We start from the raw sequence: 23,797 nt of genomic DNA on the forward strand, positions 1-23,797 counted from the left end.
ACTCTTGAAAACATTGACAAGAAAAAATACTCTTGATTCAATCGGATTTTTGCTTGAATCAAAACGAAATCCGCTTAAATTAAGAGACTTGGTCCTTGATTTAAGCTAGATTCTCATTGAATCAAGAGTACTTTTTCTTGTCGTTGTTTTTAAGAGTCTGGACTCCAGATCCAATGTGTTTTTTTTCCAGTGTATGAAAAGTGTTCCGTGGTTTCCAGGTGAAATTAAAACTTTTGGAATTGAATTTGGCAGTATAGAAATTTAGTCACGTTTCTCCGTAGCACCTCGACGGATGACCCAGAAAAATTGGCCCATTGATCCGAAAACACCCTAAAAAAATTAAAAAGAAACTCTAGAATGACTCTCTGCCTTTTTGAAGACAACGTTTGCGCATTTGATCGCTCTCCGGAACGAAAATGTTCCGAACGCTTCAGAAGTGTTATTTTCGTTGAATTTTCCCAGCTCTGTTGCTCTGTTATATCGGAGCTCGAGGAAATATTGCAGATTTTAAAATTGATGAGCGGCTCATAATACTTGACGTATGAGATAGGTCGGAGCGCTGAAGCGAGTCTTAATTCATTACACGCATTACGGCTGACAAACTATGTCAGACAGAGAATTTCCGAGCTGGCGTGGAATCGCTCTGCCCGGTGCTCATTAAATTTCAAGGTCAAGAGCTGAATTTTACCACAGTTTCTCGCATCATGTGACACAAGTTCACTGGCCGCCGCACCGCCTTTGCCACGTATCCCTGAAAATATTCCATTTTTGCGTTAAAATAATAGTTAATTGAGGCGTTGGGTGCAGAAAGCGTATTTCTTGGTTGCGGTGTCTCAAAATCTTGATTGCCAATTTATATTTTAGAGAGGAAGCTGTTTTGTGAATTTTCTGAAATTTTTCGTTTTTAGCACAGTGAAACTATGAAGAAAATTCAGTAAATGTTTAAGCGAATTCCATACTTTAATTATAATGGATGAAACGTTAGCGGAGATTCTAAGACATCGCAACGAAGAAATGTCTTTTCTGCACCTAGCGCTTCCATTTGATGACGTTGTCAAAATATCTTTTTAATTCGTGAATTTTAATTGAGGTTTAAACCCATGGCATTTTAACGACTCGGATTTTTATCCCATTCCAAACGAGATCAAACGCGTATTATTTTGGCTTTTGAAGTGCTAATCAACGTTTAGTACTTTAGTGGCGCGAAGAATGTGACGATTATGACCGTGATCAAGTTTTTGCTTGCTCTTTTAATAACTATCATTTTAGCGATATGGGCAATAACAATTTACACTCGTTGGTGTTCCTTCACCTCCATAATCTGGACCTTTTACTTTCCAATTAACGTTCGCTCCAAAACTTAAGAAAAGCTACGGAAGGAGTGTCATTACACCTAGTTTAAACCGTCCGTGGTTTGGAAAATCTTTACACTCCCAGCGAGAAAGTATACGGTCTTCTTGTTTTGTTATATGATGTATGAGAACCAACCAAGCACAATCTAATCGGCCTCATCTTGACACGGGTGGACTAGCTCCTAACTTTCCGGGGGCGGTTCTCATGAAAAAGAGCATCTGAGGTTGCTCCTGTTCAATGGGAGGAAAGCTACAGAAGTTGAGACCTCGAAAGGCTCTGAGAGGTTTTTTAAAAATTGCCAAATAGGGCTCCCAAATTTTGCTAAAATGGGCCTCCGTGGGACCGGGCAGTCCGTTTCTGTTCACAGAATCGATTATTCATAGTTTTTTTTAAAGGGGAATAAAGTGTCAGTTTTCTGCCAGCTTTCAAACTCAACACGCTCTCCCCCCCTTCCCCCTCAATTCCCCTCAGATCAACGTTTTCCAGACGAAGAAACGTACCTCTGTTTCAGGGTTGCAAAATCTACTGACACACTGAAAAAAAACACCTTAGATCTAGAGTCCAGACTCTTAAAAACATCGACAAGAAAAAATACTCTTGATTCAATCAGATTTAAGCTTAAATCAAGAACCAAGCCTCTTAATTTGAGCGGGTTTCCTTTTGATTTAAGCTTAAATCTGCTTGAATCAAGAGTCCTTTTTCTTGTCAATGTTTTCAAGAGTCTGGACTCTAGATCCAATGTGGTTTTTTTTTCCAGTGCACTTAAATGACCGTGCAATTTTTGTCCGAAACGCTAATTTTTAACCCAAAAAGTCTGTGAAATTTTAAATAAAGAATGTGCAAAAGTTTTGGGTAAAAATATACGTTTAGCAAGAAAATCCGGCAACGTGGAAATGTAGTTACGTGTTTTCCTGCGGGAAAGGACGGAATATGATATTTGCTCCGACATGGAGTACAGAAACGAAATCCGACTCAATGCAGAAATTGAGTCTTCGTAAAAATAGGAACGTTCTCTCCAGTTCCGTTTCCCCGTTGGCAGGCGCTCTTAAAATACCTCGACAGACCTGTCACGCAAATTTATAGTTGAAACGACCACGAATCGAGGCCTCATTTGCATCGGTATGACAACTCCGCCGCTCCCGACGACATAGACGACTACTTCATACGCGCGGCTCGCCAGATTCGCACGACTCACACTGGACCGAGTCAATGGGAAAAGTCGGACGAAATCTGGAAACTTTTGAAGTTCATATTTGCGAAAATCTCAAACATGAAAGTTCAAGAGTGGTTCCGCTGCAGGTTATTTGGTGATATTTCATTTCACAGGGTGTCTAGCATCCGGAAAAACCGGTAAAACCGGAAAATATCAGTAATTTTGGCCGATCAGGAAAAAATCAGGAACATATCGGGAAAATCGGAAAAATCGGACGTTTTATCAGGAATTTTTCTCACGCGTGCGAATCTCCTCAGCGGAGAAGTCTTACTCTTTTTTGCCCACGGTGCCAGGCAGGAGTCGTCGCGCCGTCTTTTCTAAACATAAGAACTTTATCAAAAAATTTAGTTTCCACATGCATTAATGTAATAAATATCGTTTTTACGAGAAAAATCAGGAAAATATCAGGAATTTTCAAAATGAAAAAATCAGGAATTTTTTATAAAATATCAGGATTTTTCAAAATTAAAAAATACCAGACACCCTGTCTAGCATCAGGATTTTTCCGATTCTATCAGGGAAAAATCGTTCGTGCAGGATTTGAGAAAAGTCGGCTTTTCGATCGGCTTTTCCATGCTTTCGCATACGCTAATGTAGAAATTTTCATTTATCTCCGTAATAAATCAGGATTTGATCTGGATTTGAAACAATTACATAATCACGATTTAGTATTGGAAAATCAGGAAGAATCAGGATTTCCCAAAACGAAAGAAAACTAGACCCCTGTTGAAATTGAATTCGTGACGACTGAAATATCAAAATTTGAAATTTTAGCCGAAAACTTCATGTCCAACCTCTTCTATCCGCCCGTCCTACTGTGCGACTCAGCGAGCAAGAACACTCGGAGCCTCCTCGTTGGAACAAATGAACGCTAATTTACATGTTACGGACAAAATAAAGTGCTTACATTATGACAAGTCGCCATGAGTTTCCAAATAGGTTTTCAAACCTGTTTTTTTTTCCGTCGCGTCTCTCGGAAGCGCAGTCGCATTCGGTTCGAGATTGATGCGTAAACGAGTTAATGTCCCCAGTTCTGCCGTGCTGAGGAAAAACGTCGTATGAGCAATCAGACGTTGTCAAATTTCCTCCGATAAAACACGAATTTACTAAGAAAATTCTGAACAATTTTCTTCAATTTTTCAGACGATTTTGTCTCCAGCTCAATCTAACATATCCGAAAATTTCAAGGAAAAATACGCGTAAATTTATTCAAAATTATGTGTTTTATCTGCGTATAAATTTGGCAAATTTCAAGTGTTCATACGGCGTTCTTCTGCAACACGGCAGAGTTCGGGTTGCTGAGAGGTAAAACTGCATCGCCGAGTTGAATGGTTCTTCAACCGTCACAAAGTAATTGGAATCTGAGAGCTCGGAATAAAAATTGATGGAAGCTCATCGAAAGCTGCAGTATGAATTAAACGCATCGTGTACTGGTATACCGATCAGTTATTCATTATCCAAGTTACGAGAGATTACTACTTGTCGTACAGGAAAAACGACTTCTGGAAGTGGAACAAGCAGGTAAAAAGTGGTTAAGTTCTCTGGTTTTAATGTGTTCTACAGTATTTGCGGACGGTTATGAAGCTTTCAGAAAAGTGCTAATGCTTTCATTTAAAGTTATGTTCAGCTACATAATCGCACAAGAAGAATGATCGTTGGCACTAGACTGGACGATCATCTTATCGCCGAGGGAATCTAGTAGCCAGCACCAGACGTCCAATAGATGTATTAAGTTTCTGGTCACGGATATTGGCTACTAGATTCTTGGAAGCGTATTGATGGGTAGAGGGGCATTCCACGGCTAATCAGACCATTGATTTGTTTTAACCCTTTCAGAGCTGGATGTTTGACACACTCTTGCCGCTCACTGACCTCAGTCAAAAAACGTAAATTTACATTTTTATCCATGCCTAGTTCAACTTTAGTTGAGCTTTAAAGTTCGGGCAAATTGACGGACGTTATGGTGAACCTGAAGAATTGTATATTGATCCAAGCTGAACCGTTCTAGTGCCAATGGACAGCCCCTGAAACGCTTTTTTTACTTGTACTTAACACAGAAACCAATAAATGCGTTTCTTCGCTTGCATAGTGCGAATATAGACTCAGGTTTTCTTTCTTTTTTAAAGAAAACTAACACGAAATTTCTCGTGAAATCTTTACTCCCTCTCTTTATCTTAGGATATTTACAGCTAACGTTAAGGAGATACTTTGGTTAGTTTTCTATTAAAAGAATGGAACATAGTCAGTTAAGAGATTTCTGAACAATCGAGTTACGCGTTTTCACTCTTCAGCTAACGATAAGTAACTAAACAATCCGGTAACTCCCACGACCATTCATTCTCATCCGAGTGAGAATAAACTTTAAAGGAAGGTCATAGAGCTGATCTTGATTATTGCTCGCCTCGTCCAGAGTTCCGAGCCGAAAATTAAGTGAGATCCTGAAACATTGCACTTTTTAAAGAAGATAAGACCCTTCGACTGAACGTCGAGCGCTGTCCGGATAACTTCTCCGACACTCGAAACGAGAGCCAGCACATAAATACCGCGCCAAGTTAAACCGACTCTCAATATAGCTCGAAAGTTACACGAAAAACGACTCGGAACCTTTCTAAAAATCAAACGGCGAAGGCTCTCGCAGCCGAGCGATCACACTCCCGAGTCGAAAAAGTTCCCAACTCCTTTTTTTACGACGATGAGCGGCGAAGAAGGGACGAAGAGACATAAAAGAATGTACCTACTTTTTCGAATGAGCTCTTTCGTTCGTATAACTCAACGCTCTCCAGGGTTCAAGTTCGAGAAGAGTTGCGCCCTCTGGCGGCGGAGGGACAAATTATCGCGAGCCGGAGCAGGGACGGAGGGAAATCGAATGAAAACTTATCTAATGAAATGAATTTATACGAGCCGCGCCAACGCCATCGGTTGGTTATTATTTTATTGGATGCTTTAAACTCGCTTATAACTCGCCAAGTGCCAACAAAGTGATAAACTTTCACCGCTCCGTTTCCGCGCTGAAATGCTGAAGGCTGAAGGCACGAGGCGGCTAAATGAACGCTTGTTCCGGGGATGCCCCCCCCCCCCCCGAAGCTCGTAAAAAGGGGAAAAACTCGTTTGTCGGTACCGGAGTCAATGATCCTGATCTTCTCTTTCCAGGGGGTGTGGTGACGGTCGTTTCGAGTTTATGAAAATCGCCTACTTGATCTTGGAATGTTTCTATTTTTTATATTTTATCTTGTCGATGGTTTTTGTAACACTCTTGGCAGCATCGTGTTACGGAAAGAGCAGTAGCGCCCAAAATTGTCAAAATCGAGTTTCTTTCAAAATGTGACCACTCCACTTCGAACGAGTTCATCGATTCAGTCAAAACATTACAATTAGTAAAAAAAAAGTGTATCCGTGGTTTTTAAACTTAAAATTAGTTTTACGCAACCGCGCAAGCATAGCTTGTACTCCTGTCTTGCCTAAAGTGAAATGAAAGTCCGTTTTTTTTTTTCATAGTCAAAGGTAAAATTCATCGATTTTGTTGTTTGAATCATCGAAGTGTCTTTCGGTTCATTATTGTGAAATCTAGGAAGAACAGAATATTCGTTTAGTAAAATTTTCGTGAAATTACCGTAAGTCCATCTTTTGGTTGATAATTGACTTTGAAGAGAGCGGAGGATTCGTTAAATAAAATGTTCGTGAAAGGACCGTAAGTCCATCTTTCGGTTGATTTTTACGAAATTAAGAAGAACAGAGGATTCGTTGAATGATATTTTTGTAAAATAACCGTAAGTCCATTTCTTGAAATTTAAGCTTGACACTTACTACTCGTACACGGTGGACGTGGAAGGCCGGAGCGTCGCGTCGCAGCGTTGACTGGGCGTCGCGATGCCGCCGGTCGTTCAACCGGACGCGGTGCGCGAGCATCCCGACGCTCCTCGATCGCCCGCGGCGCTGCGGTGCTGGGAGGGGGGGAGTGGGAGGGAGGGTGGGGGAGGCTGCTGCAGATGAATCAATTTACGGAAGGTGTTTTATTTACGAGCTGTCTATTTAGTGCTGCTTGCTAGCGGCTAAATTAAACACTACTCCCCGCGTGTTTGACAACCTCTCGACTTGGCTCGCCTGGGGGACGGATTTTCGCCCTGTTGCCGGGTCGTCCTTTTGGGGGGTAGATTTTGAGGGGGAGGACTTTAGAGCTCCTCTCTCGGAATCGCTTTCGAGCCTTTCCCTTAAGTGCAATCGTTGAGACAGTTTTAGTCAGTCTGGAAGAATTGAGGACATCTTCGGTAAGAGGGTGTGCAAGTCTTGCTATGCTGCTGAATTTTTGCAACTTAACCCTTTCATGTGTTACTTACCTATCCGAAAGCTCTGTTATGCATTTTTTCCCAATATAAAGCCCATTTTTTTGTAGAATTATTGTTACTGAAACTGTATTTATTTTTTTGCCTATGATTCGTGAAACAAATGCATGTTTGTCACAATGTCGGCCCTCAGACTTACTATCGTCGCCTTTCTGACGTAAGGGCGTGTCTCTGTTTCTACATGGGTCCCGGAATGCGTGGAGGTATATGGAGATCAGGGCTCGTGTGAAAATTGAGGTACGCCTTTACGTCAGAGGAGCGATGACAAGCCCTCCATTTATTCAGACTTTCAGAGTGTGAAATTTTGTCGCTCTGATTTCTTATATTTTATTTCTAATTCTTGCCATGCAAGTAATCGCGACTCACATTAAGAAAGAAGAAACTAATTAAAGTTTTAAGGCAATTGAAGTGCTGAGTGCAGAAATGACATTTCATGGTTGCTGTGTCTCAGCATCTCCGCCAACATTATTCATCCATTAGAAATAAAGCAAATAAATTGGATTCGTTGCAACTTTTACTTTCTGTGAATCATTTTACAATGCTGAAAACGAAAAATTTCAGAAAATTCACTTAACAGTTCCCCTCTAAAATATAAATTAGCAGTTGAGATTTTGAGACACCGCAACCAAGAAATGCCCTTTCTACACCAACACCTCAATTCGTCGTTTTCCGCACAAAGGCACGTAACTCTATTCCAAGGTTGCAAAATTGACTCAAACAATTCGATTTTGTTACAAAAATTTACCTTCGCAATTTGTGTTCAAAATTCTTTGGATTTTTGCACAAGATCAAGGGAAAAATCGGTGAGATTTTCAGTAAGAAATACCAAGATTTTCCTCGTTAAAATGCAATTTGTGAGGGGAAATTTGGCAACACTGAAATGTAGTTACGTTCTTTCGTGAGAGGGACGACAAATTTCCTCAGCACTTTCCATTATTTGCACATCCTCGAAAGCTCTTCAAGCTTTTGTGAAAGTGCTACTTGAAACCCATCCTTCGATTTCGGTTGGGAAATCATGCCACGAACCCTGTTTCAACTTGGCAGCCCCGATATCGAGCTGGAGAGTGGCGACCGTCGCGGAATCATCTCATACGACAAACTGCGGCCCTAATCTGTGTCATCTCCGCCGTTCCCTTTTTGCGCCCTCCGTCTTCCGTCGCCGCCGACGACGGCTCCCAGCGGAAAAATCCAAGCTTTTCCGCGCCCTTCCCCCCTCGCCCGCCTCGCCGGTCGCCGCTTCCGCTGTTTTCCGAGGGACGTCGACACCGGAAGCTGGCCGCCTCCGCATTGATTTATCGCGCCGCGCGTAGGGGTATCGATCTGGACGGGGTTCGCAATCCGGACGCGGGCGCCCCCCTCGAAGGGGTGGATTCTGAGTCGACAGTATCCGAGTGATGTCACCGGAGGCGGTTTATTTTGGAGACCCCCGTACTAATAAGTTATCCAGAATGATTGGGTGGGGTGAAAGTTAAGCTTTGAGGTCAGAGCGCACTACATTCGGCTGAATGATGATTGATGAGCCACTTGTTGAGCGAAACATCGAATGGAATACGCTCGATGATGACTGATGAATGTCGGAGTGGGCATTTTGCTATCCAGGCGAGTTTTCGCAAATTTGGTTGAGGCCTCGATGGACGATCGAACTCCGGAACCAGTTCTCGTCTACATGTAGGAGCCATTCGTTCTATAATCGTCTTTTCGCATTATTTCCGAATGAAAAGGAATCCTGCGGCCAAGTTTCGGAAGTCATCGGTTCGAAAATCGTTACTTTGCATTATTTTCAAATGGAAACTCGACAGAAATGTTCCATGCGGCAAGGAATGACGAGCGGCGGCACTCCATATTGCTCGTATTTGCGTTATATCGATCGATCTGCCGTTTAAACCTATGAAAAAGGATCGATAAGCAGGATATACCCCAATCATCGATTCTTTACCACAGCTTCAAATGGGGAACTATCGATAATCGATCATTGACGCCTCGCCACTGGACCTCATGTTTTAGAAACAGTACATTTTAGTTAATATCTATTAGTATACTCCATATTGATCAGAGAAGAATGTTGCATGATTATCATGCAACAGTCATCAAAAATGGTCTATTTTGATCAAAATTGGATCAGAATTTGATCGTCTATCGATGCCTCTATTGAGATTGTCAAACCAATCGCTCTACTTCATGGTCATCAGTTGTCAATATAGGCAGATTTGAGCGTTGACTTTCAAGAGTAACTTCAAATGACGTTCCAGGTATCACGTTTCCACCCTAAACCCTCGTGCTCCAACGAGGGGGGTCGTTCGGGGTTAACACCCTCTCAGCAGTTAACTTGTTGATTTATAGGTTTCATCGTGGGTCGAGGGGGGTGGGTGGGGGGGGGGGGGAGTGCAGCTGCCTCGGAAGGTCGTTGCAATTGTTGCATCCAATCAGGCGTCGACCGTGAAACCAATACGCGGAACCACCGCACCTCCATGAGTGGGTGGGGGGTGGGAGGGGACCCAGAAAACGGAAATATCGGTGACGCTACCAACGTGCGAACGAAGAACGTCATTGTAGCATCCAAATGTTGCCAAATCGCCCCTCAAGTAAATTAGACAAGTTTTGAATATTTTTCATCGAATATTTCAGATCTTTTAGATTAAATTTCGAGAAAAATTCTCTGACAAATTTGAAGGAAAACACCCACAAAGTTTTCGTGAACTACCCTGCCTTGCTAAGGAAGAACGTCGTATAAAAATTCGAGAGTTGCCAAATTTCTTTCAATGAAATTTTCATTATTAAGGAAAATTATGAAAATTTTGCCTTGAAATTTTCTGACGTTTTAGATCAAATTACAAACAAAATTATCTGAGAAATTGGAAGAAAAATATTTACAAATTTTCCTGAAAATTAGTGATTTGCTAGGGAAAATTTGGCAACGCCTGAAGACTCATACGGCGTTTTTCCTCAGCACAGCAGTATAGTGTTATATATTATGGGAGCTTTGGCAACGTAGGAAGGTTCTTATGGCGTTCTTGTCTAGCACGGCGGATTACGAGTTCGGTCATGCACTCCTGGGCCGAGGACAGGGGTCGTGCGCCACCGCGGGTCGAGGGGTCATAGGTCACGCATGCCCGACCGATTAGTGCCCTTATCCGATGGGCATCCGATGAATGGTGCATTGTCGCGTAATGACGCAGCCGATGTCTGTGTAAGTGCGAGTTCCTTCGTTGTCGGTTTGATCCGGCGTTTCCGGAATTCAATTGCGTCGTGCGCAGAGACCACGTCAGCGGCGTGGTGCTTTGCGATATATCGATCCATCTGCCGTTTACACCTATGGAAAAGGATCGATAGAGAAGGTACACCTTCATAATCGATTCTTTACCTTAGCTTCAAATGGGGAACTATCAATAATCGATCGTTCACACCTCACCACTGGACCACATGTCTTTGTGACAGAAGTCTACGCTCGGATCTACCCAATGATGACCGATGATTGAAGAATTTAGCGCTTGGTTTCGCAATCCTAACCTAATGTGCAAAAACTCGCTTAGTTAGCGCTCACTCCGACATTCATCAGTCATCATTAGGTGAATCTTATTCGATCTTTTGCTCAGCAAGTTGCTTTATCAACCAGAATTAGATGAAAAATAGCATTGACCTCTGAATTTAGCTTCTGTTTCACCTGATTATACATTGCGATTGCCCAGATTGTCAGTGCGGTGTCTCTTGAAATGTATTGTCTGTGTTCGCGACTTGGCAAAAGTGTTGGTTGTTTACCCGAGCGCCGGAATGATTGCTGGAGCACCCTCGAAAGAGAATGGGCGCGTGTGTTGTATCGTATTCTCGAAATGTTTTATTCAACATTCAAATGTTGACATTCACGCTCGGCTTAGATTTAGTCAATTTAGCCGTATGCATTGACGACTCTGTGATTATGCGCCATTCTCGTGTTAAAATCTCGAAAGCTGAAACCACGAACCTTTTTTATGATAGGTATTTAGCCAGCGAAAACCACTCTTAATTGAAAGTTCGGTGGTAGCGTTTTACAAAAGTAAATCAAAATAACACTGGCTCGAAAGGGAGTCGCGTAGGTTTGAGGTTTATCCTCTCACTGGGTTCATTGTAAAAGGCAAACTTTTCGTCAAATTTAAGGTTCGTTTGCTCAATATTTTTGACGAATTCGCCTTATTGCGTGATACTCCCGATTTTTTTCTCAATTAATTGCTTGTTCTAAAGTTTCATCTTTTTCAGGAACCTTTCCTTTTGCGTCACTTTCTAACTCCATGTTTCATTTTCCTTTTTTTCAGAATTCAATTAAGGCCTTAGGAAGAACCACAAGACTTAGTCCCACGATTCGGGAAAAACCTGTAAGTTTAGTTTTTCTACACTCATTTTCTTTCTCACGCTCTTTCTTCTACAGCAGCCAACTTTAATTTAAAGTATTTTAAATTCTAAGTTTACGGATTTTGGACTACATTTTGCACTGCGGAACTACAATTTCTAACTAGCTATAGAAACAACTCAAGTGCATTAGCAAGGTGTCTAGCATCAGGAAAAACCGGAAAATATCAGGAATTTTGGCCGATCAGGAAAATATCAGGAAAATCCGAGAATCGGACGTTTTATCGGGAATTTTTCTTACGCACATCTCCTCAGCGAAGAAAGTCTTACTTCTATTTGCCTACCGTGCCAGGAGTCGAGAAAAAATCAGGAAAATACCAGGAATTTTCAAAATGAAAAAAATCAGGAATTTTTTAGAAACTATCAGGAAAAATCAGGAAAATATCAGGATTTTGCAAAATTAAAAAATACTAGACTTCCTGATTAGTTTCCATAAGCAGATGATTGCTTTTACAAATGAGTCAGATATTGTAGTTCCTAACTGCATAAGTCCTCGTACTCTCGCCAGCTCCAAATCGCAGCCTCCGTCCTGAGGAGGAGACTCGTAAGTCGACGCGCTGACAAACGCGCGAATCTAAAAGCGCAGCCCATTACAACGGGAGCAATCCATTTTTCACGCGAGCCCTCGGCGAGGAGGCATCCAGCTTGTTTTACAATATTTATTAATGCGTACAAGTGTTAGATGCCGGCCGTAACGGCGCGAGCTCTTTGATGGATCTTGGCCGGGGCGCATCTCGTACCCCCGCCGCCCCCCTCGCGCGAGTCAGGAGTCATTTAATCCGGAGCTGGATGTGTTAATCGCGAGACGCGTAGCGCATCAATCCGCGTTACGCGCCGAGTGGCGGTAGGGGGCGAGGGGAGAGCGGGAGGGGGCAATTAATAACGCCGCCCGCTTTTCCTACCAACGAGTCAAATGACCCTTGACTCGCCAGACAGCCGCTAATCTTCCGAGAGTTTTACGTTTAACCCTTGGATGTCCAAGCCGGGTCGTATTGACCCGAGTCTTGCTAAAAACACGTGCACTGGAAAAAAAAAAAACCACATTGGATCTTGAGTCCAGAATCTTAAAAACATCGACAAGAAAAAGTACTCCTGATTTAATCAGATCTAAGCTTAAATCAAGAACCAAGCCTCTTAATTTGAGCGGATTTCCTTTTGATTTAAGCTTAAATCTGATTGAATCAAGAGTCCTTTTTCTTGACAATGTTTTCAAGAGTCTGGACTCTAGATCCAATGTGTTTTTCTCCAGTGCAAAGTATGTACTTACAAGCTTTAGATATAGGTCTTCAAAATTAGGTAAAAATAATGAAGACACCAAATTGAAAAAAAGAAAAAAATCGAGTGTCGACACAGCCGATGAAAGGAGAGATGTAAAAGGACCTCGTTTTTAAAATGTTCTCATGAATATGAGCGCCACCTCATTGGCAGAATAGAGCGGAGCTCTGCTAGCTCATGCCTCGCACCATCGCGCCTTCAATTTTGCAGACGCAACACGGACATCCATCAAGTACGAATAGTTGTATCTCTGCGCCGTCACCAACGCGACTCGTTTCCCTTGCTATTTCTATGATTCCGTTCGTCTTATTTGTAGTGGTGATTTAAGGGCGCCTGAACAACAAAGCCGAAGATAGGAGACACGTGATTGGACCTAGTTTTTACTTTTTTTAGTTTTCTCCCGATTCTGAGTCGCACCTCTTTAATAGCACAGAGCGGAGCATTGCAGGTTCACGCTTCGGACCGAATGGTGATATGAATACTTGCTTGAAGAAAAAACGTCCACATTATTGTATCATTGAAAGTGAAATCAATGCTAGAAAATCTGACGCGTGAAAGTTGTCGATGTGAAAAGTCTGAGAATTTTAATGCGAATGCGCAACTTAATTATTTATTTATTTTTTGAAAAATACAATTTGGGAAGGTTGAAACAGAAATGTACTCACTGGAGTTTACTCACCTGATCTAGAGTCCAGACTCTTGAAAACACTGACAAGAAAGACGACTGTTGATTCAATCAGATTTAAGCTTAAATCAAAAGGAAATCCGCTCAAATTTAGAGGCTTGGTTCTTGATTTAAGCTTAATCTGATTGAATCAAGAGTATTTTTTCTTGTCGATGTTTTCAAGAGTCTGGACTCTAGATCCAATGTGTTTTTTTTTTGTTTTTTTTTTCCAGTGCTCAAACGCGGTTGAAATAATAGAAAATCAAGCGGTCTTGAGTAATTTTTAACCAGGATCCATTACACCTGATTAAACGTAGAAAAAATTGGAACTCTCTTTTTTTTACGAAAAAGTAGCCTCTTTAACTTGGAGCGGCGGAGGATTCTTCCAATGGCAATACAGTTGTTAAAGTCGCATGAAGGAGCAATCTAAGAGCATTTTACAGCCCAACTTCTGCATCGATGCTCTCCACGGAATCCATTTACGGAATCGGAAATCTCTCGCTTCATCGAGATAGAATGGGGCGCTTACTCGGAACAGACGGCGAGTTTTTTCGAGCGCCTGGCAGAGAGCGCGATGTGTGCGGTGGTCGCGACGGCTAGTTGGCCGTTCCGTGCACAGAGCGCGGCACCGTCGGGCTGTCGTTGCCGTGACCGTGTGCTCATGTTTAATAATCTGTGACAAATTTTCTCAAGCGTTTTAATCTTTGCCCCCTCTTGTTTTCGTGTCTGCTTCGCCCGCCCTCCGCCTCCTCTCCGGACAGCGTTGTCATGTGGAAAAGAATCTAATCCGTGGTGTCATTCTCACGTCTTATGTCTCCTTGCGAGAGTCGGTAAGTCGGAGGCGCCAAGGAATGTGTAAGGTATATTCTGACTGGAAAAACTAGAAAATGAAGAAAAATTAGACGCATGTTTCCCTCTGAAAGTCGACCAAAGCTCCACCAGCACCCAGCTTCACTCACGTAGCACTTGAACGAATCGGGCAAGAGACTTGAAATTTTGTGAGTGCTTCTGTAGATCAACAGAAATAACTTTTGGGCCCCTCGAAACTTTGTGGGGATCAATCGAAAATTTGATTTAGAAGGGAATCGAGTAAAGTAATTGAAGTGAGGGTGCCTCTTTTAATTCGCATAGTGTTGCTGAATACTTCAGGTGTAGCCCAGGTGTAGATCCACCTGTTAACTGTTCGGCTTTTTGAAGCTTAAAAATCGTAATGTAGTTACGGCGTTCTTCCTATGGACACTGGGGAAAAAAAAAAAAAAACAAACAAAAAAAAAAAACAAAACAAAACAAAACATAACATATTGGATCTTGAGTCCAGACTCTTGAAAACATTGACAAGAAAAAGGACTCTTGATTCAATTAGAAAGCTTAAATCAAAAGGAAATCCGCTCAAATTAAGAGACTCGGTTCTTGATTGAAGCTTAAATCTGATTGAATCAAGAGTATTTTTTCTTGTAGATGTTTTTAAGAGTCTGGACTCGAGATCCAATGTGTTTTTTCCAGTACACGTCCGATGAGCCTGCCCTGAATAGACGGAGCCATCCCTGGAAATCTGCATGGCTCGGCAGCGCTGGGACGGACGGAAAGCTCCAACACAAACTGGAAACGGATTTCGTATTTTATCGGAATCCGATAATCCAGTTTTACCATTCCGATGTCGGTCGCATCTTCACGGGTGCTTACATTCCATTTCCATAAATTGCTCTTAGCCTGCGCTTCCGAATTACTTTCCTCCCCGCCCTCCCTTCCGCCACGCTGCATCCAGACTCAATTTCCCCACGTGTTCCTTCCCAGCCCCGGCCCGGCCTCCACCCCCCCCCCCCGCAACGTCCTCTCTCGACGTCTTCGAGCCCCCGGGCGGAATATTTTACGGACCCCGCACGAACAACATTCTGCGGAAAAGTCACTCTCGGGGATTACCATTATTTTCTCCTAATCCGGGAGCTCACTCAGGGCAGCAAGTTCTTGTTAAGTCGGGAAATTCTACTCGACTCAGGGCGATAAGTTCTTTAAAAGTAAGGGAAAACCCGGAGAAGTCAGGGTAGTTTGCTGCGGAACCTGCACACTGGAAAAAAAGCATATTGGGTCCGGAGTCCAGACTCCTAAAATATTTGACAAGGAAAAATACTCTCAATTCAATCGGATTTTTGCTTAAATCCAGCCAAGCGTCTGAATTTAAGCGGATTATATTTTGATTCAAGCAAAAATCCAATTGAATGAACAGTATTTTTTCTTATTGAATTATTTAGAAGTCAGGACTCCGGATCTGAGAGACTTTTTTTTTCAATTTAGAAATTCTTGCCTTTGGTCAAAAAATATAATTACTTTAATCCGCACCCACCCTCTATATCGTTTAAAATTAGAACTTTTGACTTTGGCTCCTAAATTTTATAATTTTTTTTTTTAGTTTCAAGAGACCTCGCGCCTAACTTTCTTGTTAACAGCATTTTCATGAAAAAATTATTGGATAAAGGCAGTGCAAGGGCATGTTCTAAAACGTTGAAATATCATGGAAAAGTCAGTGAATATTGAGTTACAATTTTGAGAATCGTGGAAAAGAGGGAAAGCCAAGGTTCTTAACATGGTTGACCCGATGTACCACTCACAGTTTGTTTTTCAAACGAATCGCCTCTGAATCGAGTCTGAATTTACATTTTGATGCGACGATTATAAAAACCGTGTTTTGTCGCTCGTCATACCTTTGTCATCAACGCAGAGCCGCTCCGTGTTGAATTTCCCGACATTCCAGCCGTCATCGAGACGTTACGAGCTGACGATAGGACTTCAGCACCAAGGAAGAATGCCGTATGAGCCTTTAGACGTTGCCAAGTCTCTTCCGATAAAATACAAATTTTCAGGGAACCTTGTAAATATTTCTATTCCAATTTTTTGGAGGATTGCATTTGCAAACTATTTAAATTACCTGAAAATTTCAATAAGAAGTACCTGTGATTTTCTTGAAAATTAATGATTTTGTTTGCGGTGATTTGGCAACGTCCACGTGTTGATAGGACTTTTTACACTGCGTGGCACGAGAGGTGTATTTTCGGAACGGATCGAATCTCGATCGGTGTTGATAAAAACCGCATCGCTGTGAACTACTTCCCATCTAGGGAAGCCGACCCGGTTAATTTATGGCGGCGTAAAAGGCGACCCCCTCCTCCCTCTCCCCTGATTCGCGCGCATGCGCCAAAGTCGGCTCGGTTTTTATGGGCCGGCCGCGACGAGTCTGATCGGATCGGAATGAGGGATTCGATTCGAATCCCGTTTTGGCGAGTTAATGACGCACGCGGCTACCTACCCCGATCTTTAAAGATGCCACGAGCCACGTTTTAAGGCGTTTTCCGCCCCTAAAAAAAGGGGGGGGGTAGAATTGTTAGCTAATCGGAAAATCTGGAAAACCGAGGAATTTATGTTTGAGAAAATTTGGATTCATTTTCGAAAGGAAAACGTTTTCTTGGTAATGTATTGTGTGGCCAAGGAAAATGTGTTATTTTCCACACAAGAGAATGTAATTCAATTCCAAGGTTATAAGATTTACACAGCGATTCTTTTTTTGACACATAAAAGATCGCGCAATTTCAGTTCTTGATTTTCCTGAATTTTTCCCACAATCGGTAGGTAAATCAGTGAACTTTTTGATAAAAATTCCTTTCAGTGTTCGATTGAAAGAATTAATTGTGAACGTAAATTTCACAACATTTGAATGGAGTTACGTTTTTTTCGTCTGGGGAACGACGAATTCTCACCTATCCATATCTGAATGTAAATTTTTAATTTTTTAAACGAATGTTCGGCAACCCTGCCAAGATTGCATGGAGATGCAGGAGCCCACGGTGAATTTTCAATCTGCTATTCAAATGATGTCCAGTTAAAACGTGAATCATGTTGCATAAATTCGATTAGGTCGCTGAATAATCCCATCTTGTTTTCCGTAATTATCGTCACAGTTGAATTCGGATCTCGTATCGGTGGATTTATGCTCGCAGTTAAATTCCAAATCGCATTCGACGAGCGAGCGACACCAATTAGGAGCTTTTTCTACGAGCCGCGCTTGTGAGGCTGTGAAACGACTGGTCGATGCTAGCTCGATTTTTTCATAGCTTCACGATTTTAGTGGTTTTTTTCCACCAAATGCATGCAGAAATTTGGTCATTCTCGATTATTATTTGACCAACTGCTGTGCTGAGGCATTGCGCTTGACTAAATGCTTAGACATTTGACAGAATGTTCACATATTTGACAAAATGCCTTGATATTTGGCCAATAATTCACAATAGCAAGAAAGGAGTCGAATCAATTGGACTATATTTTAGACTGAGAAACACCATGCCTGACTGACCCGGAATACCTTTTATCTGCATACGAAATCTAATGACGCGTATGTTGTTTCTAAAACGAGCAAGAAATACTGGTTTCTTAATACGAAATGTATGTGTGTGTTTGCATCGCATGAAAAAGAAAAACCCTATTAAATAATACACGGTGGGGAATTGCGAACTTACTCCTTTCTAATACACCACCATGCTTAGGAAAAAACGTCGTATGTATATTGAAATGTTGCCAGATTGCTCCAGATGAAATAGTCACTTTTAAGATAAGTCTTAAATGGATTGCATTTTGCAAAAAGGCACCACTAGCATTGCAATGTTGCTAAGATTGTGCAACTTCTTTCGTCTTGGAGGAAAAACCCGATTATCCATTCATAGTTTCTATTTTACTCGCTAAAAACTGGAAATTTAAGACAAAAATTACCATCTAAATTTCATAGTTTTTCACGATTTCCGCAATTTTATTGCAAAATATGAAGTTGCACAATCTTAGCATCATTGCAATGCTAGTGGTTCCTTCTTGCAAAATGCAATCCAAATATTCTTCCCATGTAACTCTGAGGGCTACGAAGTTAAATTGTTAAACAAATCACCGACAATTTCAAGCAAAAGTGATTCGTACATTTTCTAGAAAATTCACTCTTTCCCAAGAGAAATCTGGCTTCGTTCGAATGCCGTTGCGTCGTTTTTCCTTAGCGCGGCAGTTTACCTTACCCCACCCCTCGCCCATCCTCAAAATTGGAACCCGCTCAACGGAGCGAGATAAAACCGCTCGCGAGCGGAAAAGCGAGGGCGCTAACAGTATCACCGGGAGGGGGGGGGGCGGGCGAAATATTGTGATCCCGATCTTCCGCGCGGTAAAAGCTGTTACAATGTTTTGTCACATTCGTCCCCGTGCGCGAGCGAGCGAGGGAACGAGCTTTCATACTCCTGACAAACGATCGTTTTACTGCCACACAGCGAGCTCCCGGCTTTACCGGGGGGGGGGGGGGGGGGGGGGCGTTCGCGGGAGTCGGTAGTCGCCCCTCCCCGCCCCGCGGACCTGCATTTAAGAGCAATAAAAAGGAATCAATTTATTAAAAGACATAATATTTAGTTGTAACAGTATGTGTTAACATAAAACTGTAAGAGCGCGCCGGGAACGGAGTGGGGGCGGTTAGCGATAAAATTTAGTGTGATGCGAAAGTAACTTCGCCGGTCCTCAGGCCCGGATGTCGGATCCAGCGTGCTTCGCGCCCGGCGGTGACGTCAGTCTTCCTAATCCCGTATCTACTTTCAGACGTTGCCAAATCTCCTCCGATAAAACATCGATTTTTCCCTACATTTTGTGAATATTTTTCCTCGAATTTTTTAGATACTTTAGATTGAATTGCGTACAAAATTCTGTAGAAAATTAGAAGGGAAATGTTAACGAGTGGCCATGAAAATTTTAATTCTATGGGAGGGGATTTGGCAACGTTTGGGGGCTGATAAGTTGTTTTTTACGCGGCGCGGTTGGATATTGGGGTTTTTGGCGGCGGGGCGGCGACCGGGGCCCGGGGAGTCGTAACGGCGCAATAAAAAGGCTTTGCCTCGTCCCGTCGTAAAATTTAGATTATTTCCCCTTTGTTCGATGATTACGGCCTCTCCGCGCCGGCGTCGGTCCTCGCTGGGGTAGTCATTATCCGCGGGATAATCGCGCTCGTTCGGTTGCGATGGACGCTAGAATTGCATTGTGTGTTTAATGATGCGTTCTTGCTGAGCGGTCCGTCGCGGGCCCGCGCCGTTACGAGCAAAAACGACGTAAGTCCGTCCTAGATTTTTACAATTTTTTGCGGACGAAGTGTTTTATCACGGATAAGACCTGTAAGAATTCATTCTTCGGAATGCTCTTGTTTCGTAAGTTTTAATTGGACTGCATTTTGCAATTTGGAACTATAAATTCTGGCTCTTCTGGAAAAACACTTATGTGCACGGAGAAACTAATGGCACATACGTTGTTTCTAAACCGGGCTAGAATTTATCGTTCCAAATTGCAAAATGCAGTCCAATTATTGCATCATTGCATTTTTGTGTGACCATAGTCCATCGGAATTTTCCTGGATTTGTGTTTGAACGATATTGAACCATTAAAAACCATTTCGAATTTGCGTATTTTTAGTTCCCATTTAGTGGATAGTTAGCACGAAAAATATATCGCTGCACCTGAGAGTGCTCAATGAGCTGCGTTATCGGTATTTTTCATGAGATTTTCCCGATGTTGGATATTTTAGAAGAAATTATTTAAAAGTGAGAACACCATGTGACGTCACCAGGTGGCATCCCCCATTTCAACGTGTGTATTTTAGCAGATTAGGTAATTTGGTCGTATCTCCTCTAATAATTGCTCATACTAGAAACCATCGGTATTCTAATGCTCAGTTCACTCGGTAGTTTCTTTTTACACATAAAATTCCAAAAATTTTAGACACCCGCAAATTTTCCATCGCGCATCGTTGAGAAAGCAAAGATGGCGTCTGAAAATATACCTCCCTACCGCGATCCGTAGTCTTTATATACAGGAATTCAATAGGTCATTCGCTTCATCACTATGCGTTTACCTTTCGCCGAAATGCGGGGGTCGAATCCGACCGAGGCGTCGACGCTAAGGGGGCAAGGGGCGCGATCATCGAGTCATGACCGAAAACAAGTGTCGGGGGCTAACTGAATTTATCCCGGCATTAATCGGCGTTAAAAACGACCCCGAGGTGGGCGGGAGGGGGGGGGGGGGGGTTGCAGCCCGGCGAAGCACTCGCGAGCTCGAATTATACCGCATGAATAATTCATGACCCAGTGAAACCACGTAATTAGATAGGAAGCAGGCGAATCGGCCCCGCAAGCCCCTCCGACGCGATTATGATTCTGCACTCGCTCCCCCCCCCCCCTCCGCGTGCACCGTGCCCTCTCGCTCCCCCCTCTCAAGTCGGATTACTCTCAAAAATGGGTACCCCCCTTTTTTCTTCTTTTTCTTCATACTCGTGTCCAGGTGTGCATTTTAGGTTTTTTTTTTTTTATTTGAGTATTTATTCGTTAACTTTTTTTTAAATTATAAAGTGTCTCCCCCTCTCCCCTTTACTCAACAGCTTTATTGGGCTTTCGTTTGTTAAAGTTGTTACCTGTTGAAATTGACATCGCAATACGATTCCGGAGCGCGCAGAATGCTATTGTTTCGTTCCACAGAAATGACTTTTTAACCCGTATTGTTAGATGCCAAGGTGGGTCAAATGGACCCAAGGCTTGTTAAAAACACGTGATCCGTGGTTTGTGTGGGGCTGGTTCTTATGAGCTTTAGACATAGGTCTGCAAATACATCCTAAAAAAATCAGACGTCAAATTGAAAAAAGAGATGAAAATCGAGTGTCAACATAGCTAAAGATAGGAGAGACTTAATCGGACCCCATTTCTTAACTTCTCTCCCGAATCCGAGCGATAGAAACCACAAAGCGGATCATTGCAAGTTCACGCCTCGCGCCATGGCGCCTTCAATTTTTTAGACGCAACACGGACATCCATCAAGTACGAATAGTTGTATCTCTGCGCCGTCATCAACGCGCATCCTTTCCCTTGCCCTGTTTCCATGTTCTGTTTGTCTCATCGGTAGTTGTGCTTCACGCGCTGCGTAAGCAACACAGCTGAAGATAGGAGAGACGTATGCGGGCCTCTTTTTTTAACTTTCCTCCCGAATTCGTGCGACACCTCATTGCCAGCACAGAGCAAGTTTACGTCTCGCGCCATCGCGCCTTCAGTTTTGTAGACGCAACACAGACATCCATCAACCACGAATAGTTGTATCTCTGCGCCGTCATCAACGCGCATCCTTTCCCTTGCCCTGTTTCCATGTTCTGTTTGTCTCATCGGTAGTTGTGCTTCACGCGCTGCGTAAGCAACACAGCTGAAGATAGGAGAGACGTATGCGGGCCTCTTTTTTTAACTTTCCTCCCGAATTCGTGCGACACCTCATTGCCAGCACAGAGCAAGTTTACGTCTCGCGCCATCGCGCCTTCAGTTTTGTAGACGCAACACAGACATCCATCAACCACGAATAGTTGTATCTCTGCGCCGTTATGAACGTGCAATGAATTGATGTAAAATGAACATGGAAGCATATGGCACAATATCCGGCGGAGAAGACGTTTATTTTAAAAAATTCGACTATTAAGTACATGCACTTTCGATGAAAATGAAAAATAATTGAAATTTTGATTTTAATGAATGAGCCATTCAGCTACGCCAATGGTGGAAAATTGAATATAACCAACGATTTAAATTTTTTAGAGCTTTTAGGCGCCAAGAAAAGTTAATAATTAAAAAATACTTTAAAATCTCAAAGAAATCAATACTTTTAGAGTTTTAAAGTTTAAGCAAATCAATTTTAGAATCCAAACGAAAACAATCGTTGCTGAAACACGGACCGATCTGGCATCCGGACTCGCCTATTAAAGCCGAGAGCTCACGCAAAGCCACTCCAACCCGGTATAGAAGCGCCGCCGATACCCGGGAGGGGGCACTAAAAACAATGAGGGCCCCCAGGAGGGGGGAGCGGGGGGGGGGGGCTCGAGACGGTGAGCAGTAATTAATGAGGAGTTGCGACGAGATTCGCCCGCGGGCTCGACTAAACTGCAACAGGAGTTGAAGTAATTTCAACGAGGCGAGGCGCCGCCGACGCCAGTGCCGCCGGTCCCGGCCAATTCCTGCCGAACGCTTCAGCTTCACTTCGACTGCAATTTTTACCCGCTCGTTTAGCTCGCCGAAAGGGCTCTCGGGGAAAGAACCCCTGGAATTACATTCCCGGCTCCGTCTTTCTATCGTCTTAGCGTTTATTATGAAAACCTGGGGGGTCTTCTTCCTTGGCCGCCAAGCGGCGCAAGCTCAACCCCCGAGAGAAGCTCTGTGATTTAGGAAACGGGAAATTTTCCTGTTGATATTTTCTCATAATTAAAGGGTGTCTACCATCCATAAAAACCGGGAAATGCCAGGCAGGATGACATCAGGACAAATCGTCGCTCCTCTGAAGTAAGGGCGTATCTCGATTTCCTTATGAGCCTCAGGAAGCATGGGTAAATAATTAGGTTAAACAAGGCTCATTTAGAAATTAAGGTACGCCCTTACGTCCGAGTCGACCAAATCAGGAAATTTTAAAGGAAAATCAGTCATTGATTAGGAAATTCTATGATTTAAGCATTTTTCGAACATTTGATTCAATTGCTGATTTTTTAAATTAAAAAAAAAATTCAATATATTCGCGCAAAAATCAGGAATTTTTTCTTTCAAAGAACAGGAAAATATTATAGGAAAATCCAAAATGAAGTTTTAGTTCGGGAAAATCAGAGCACTGAAAAACGAAGAAATTTCGGTAACCCTGTTGGAAATTTTCTCGTAATATTTGATCAACTCATTCCCGAACGCCTTTTTGCATCTTATCTCTTATTCCGTGTGCTCTTGTGATCCTCGTAACTGCGTTCGTCGTCTCTGGGACGAGGGCACATAACTTCATTCCAAGGTTGCAAAATTGACTCAAACCATTCATTTTTTTACAAGAATATACCCGTGCAATTTTTGTCAAAAATTTGTCCAATTTTTTCATGGGATCAGAAGAAAAATCAGTGAAATTTTCAGTTAGGGATGCCCAAAAATTTCTTGATAAAAATGCAGTCTGCGAGGATAAATTTGGCAACATTGAAATGTAGTTACACTTTTCTTGGGTGAAACTACGAATTTTCCAAGCCGAGAATGCTGGAGCCAATCAGAAACGGATTCCACACATCTCAACTCTCTTCATGAAAACACTTCGCACTCAACCACGTGTGTACTTTATCTCTGCGTTTTTCTAACCAGTTTTTCCTCACTTGTTTCAGATCGTCAACAATCACCTGGGGATCGGCGACGGACCAGGGACGAGCGACGAGAGCGGGCGCGAGCGGCTCAGGGACACTCGATGCAGCTCCCACGACCGGCTCAGCGACGTAAGTACCCCAGATCCCTCCGTCCCTCTCCCCACAGCCCCCCGCCCCCCGCAAGGGTGGATTATCCCGCTGATCCCGGCTCATCCTGGCTCACCGCGCGTCCTGTCGTTTAGCGCCTTCGTGTCAATATCGCGGATTCGAATCGATTGAAGGGACAGCTACGCACGGTGATGCCAAAGTTCGCTGATAAAAAGCAAATTAATGGATAAATAAATTAATGACTTGAAATCGAACGGAGTCGTTTTCAAAAAATGAAGAGT

At 42.8% G+C, this 23,797-nt stretch overlaps 1 protein-coding gene across 1 annotated transcript in view; it reads left to right on the top strand.

The window, feature by feature from the left end:
- LOC109031843 (uncharacterized) overlaps positions 1-23,797 on the top strand; it is a 381,329-nt gene that overhangs the window by 187,043 nt on the left and 170,489 nt on the right. The window contains exons 2-3 of the mRNA XM_072300833.1: positions 11,193-11,252; positions 23,430-23,537. Of these exons, the coding sequence (XP_072156934.1) occupies positions 11,193-11,252; positions 23,430-23,537 (168 nt within the window). The remainder of the gene's footprint in view (positions 1-11,192; positions 11,253-23,429; positions 23,538-23,797) is intronic.

The sequence above is a fragment of the Bemisia tabaci genome, chromosome 5, assembly GCF_918797505.1.
Source record: "Bemisia tabaci chromosome 5, PGI_BMITA_v3".
NCBI lineage: Eukaryota > Metazoa > Arthropoda > Insecta > Hemiptera > Aleyrodidae > Bemisia > Bemisia tabaci.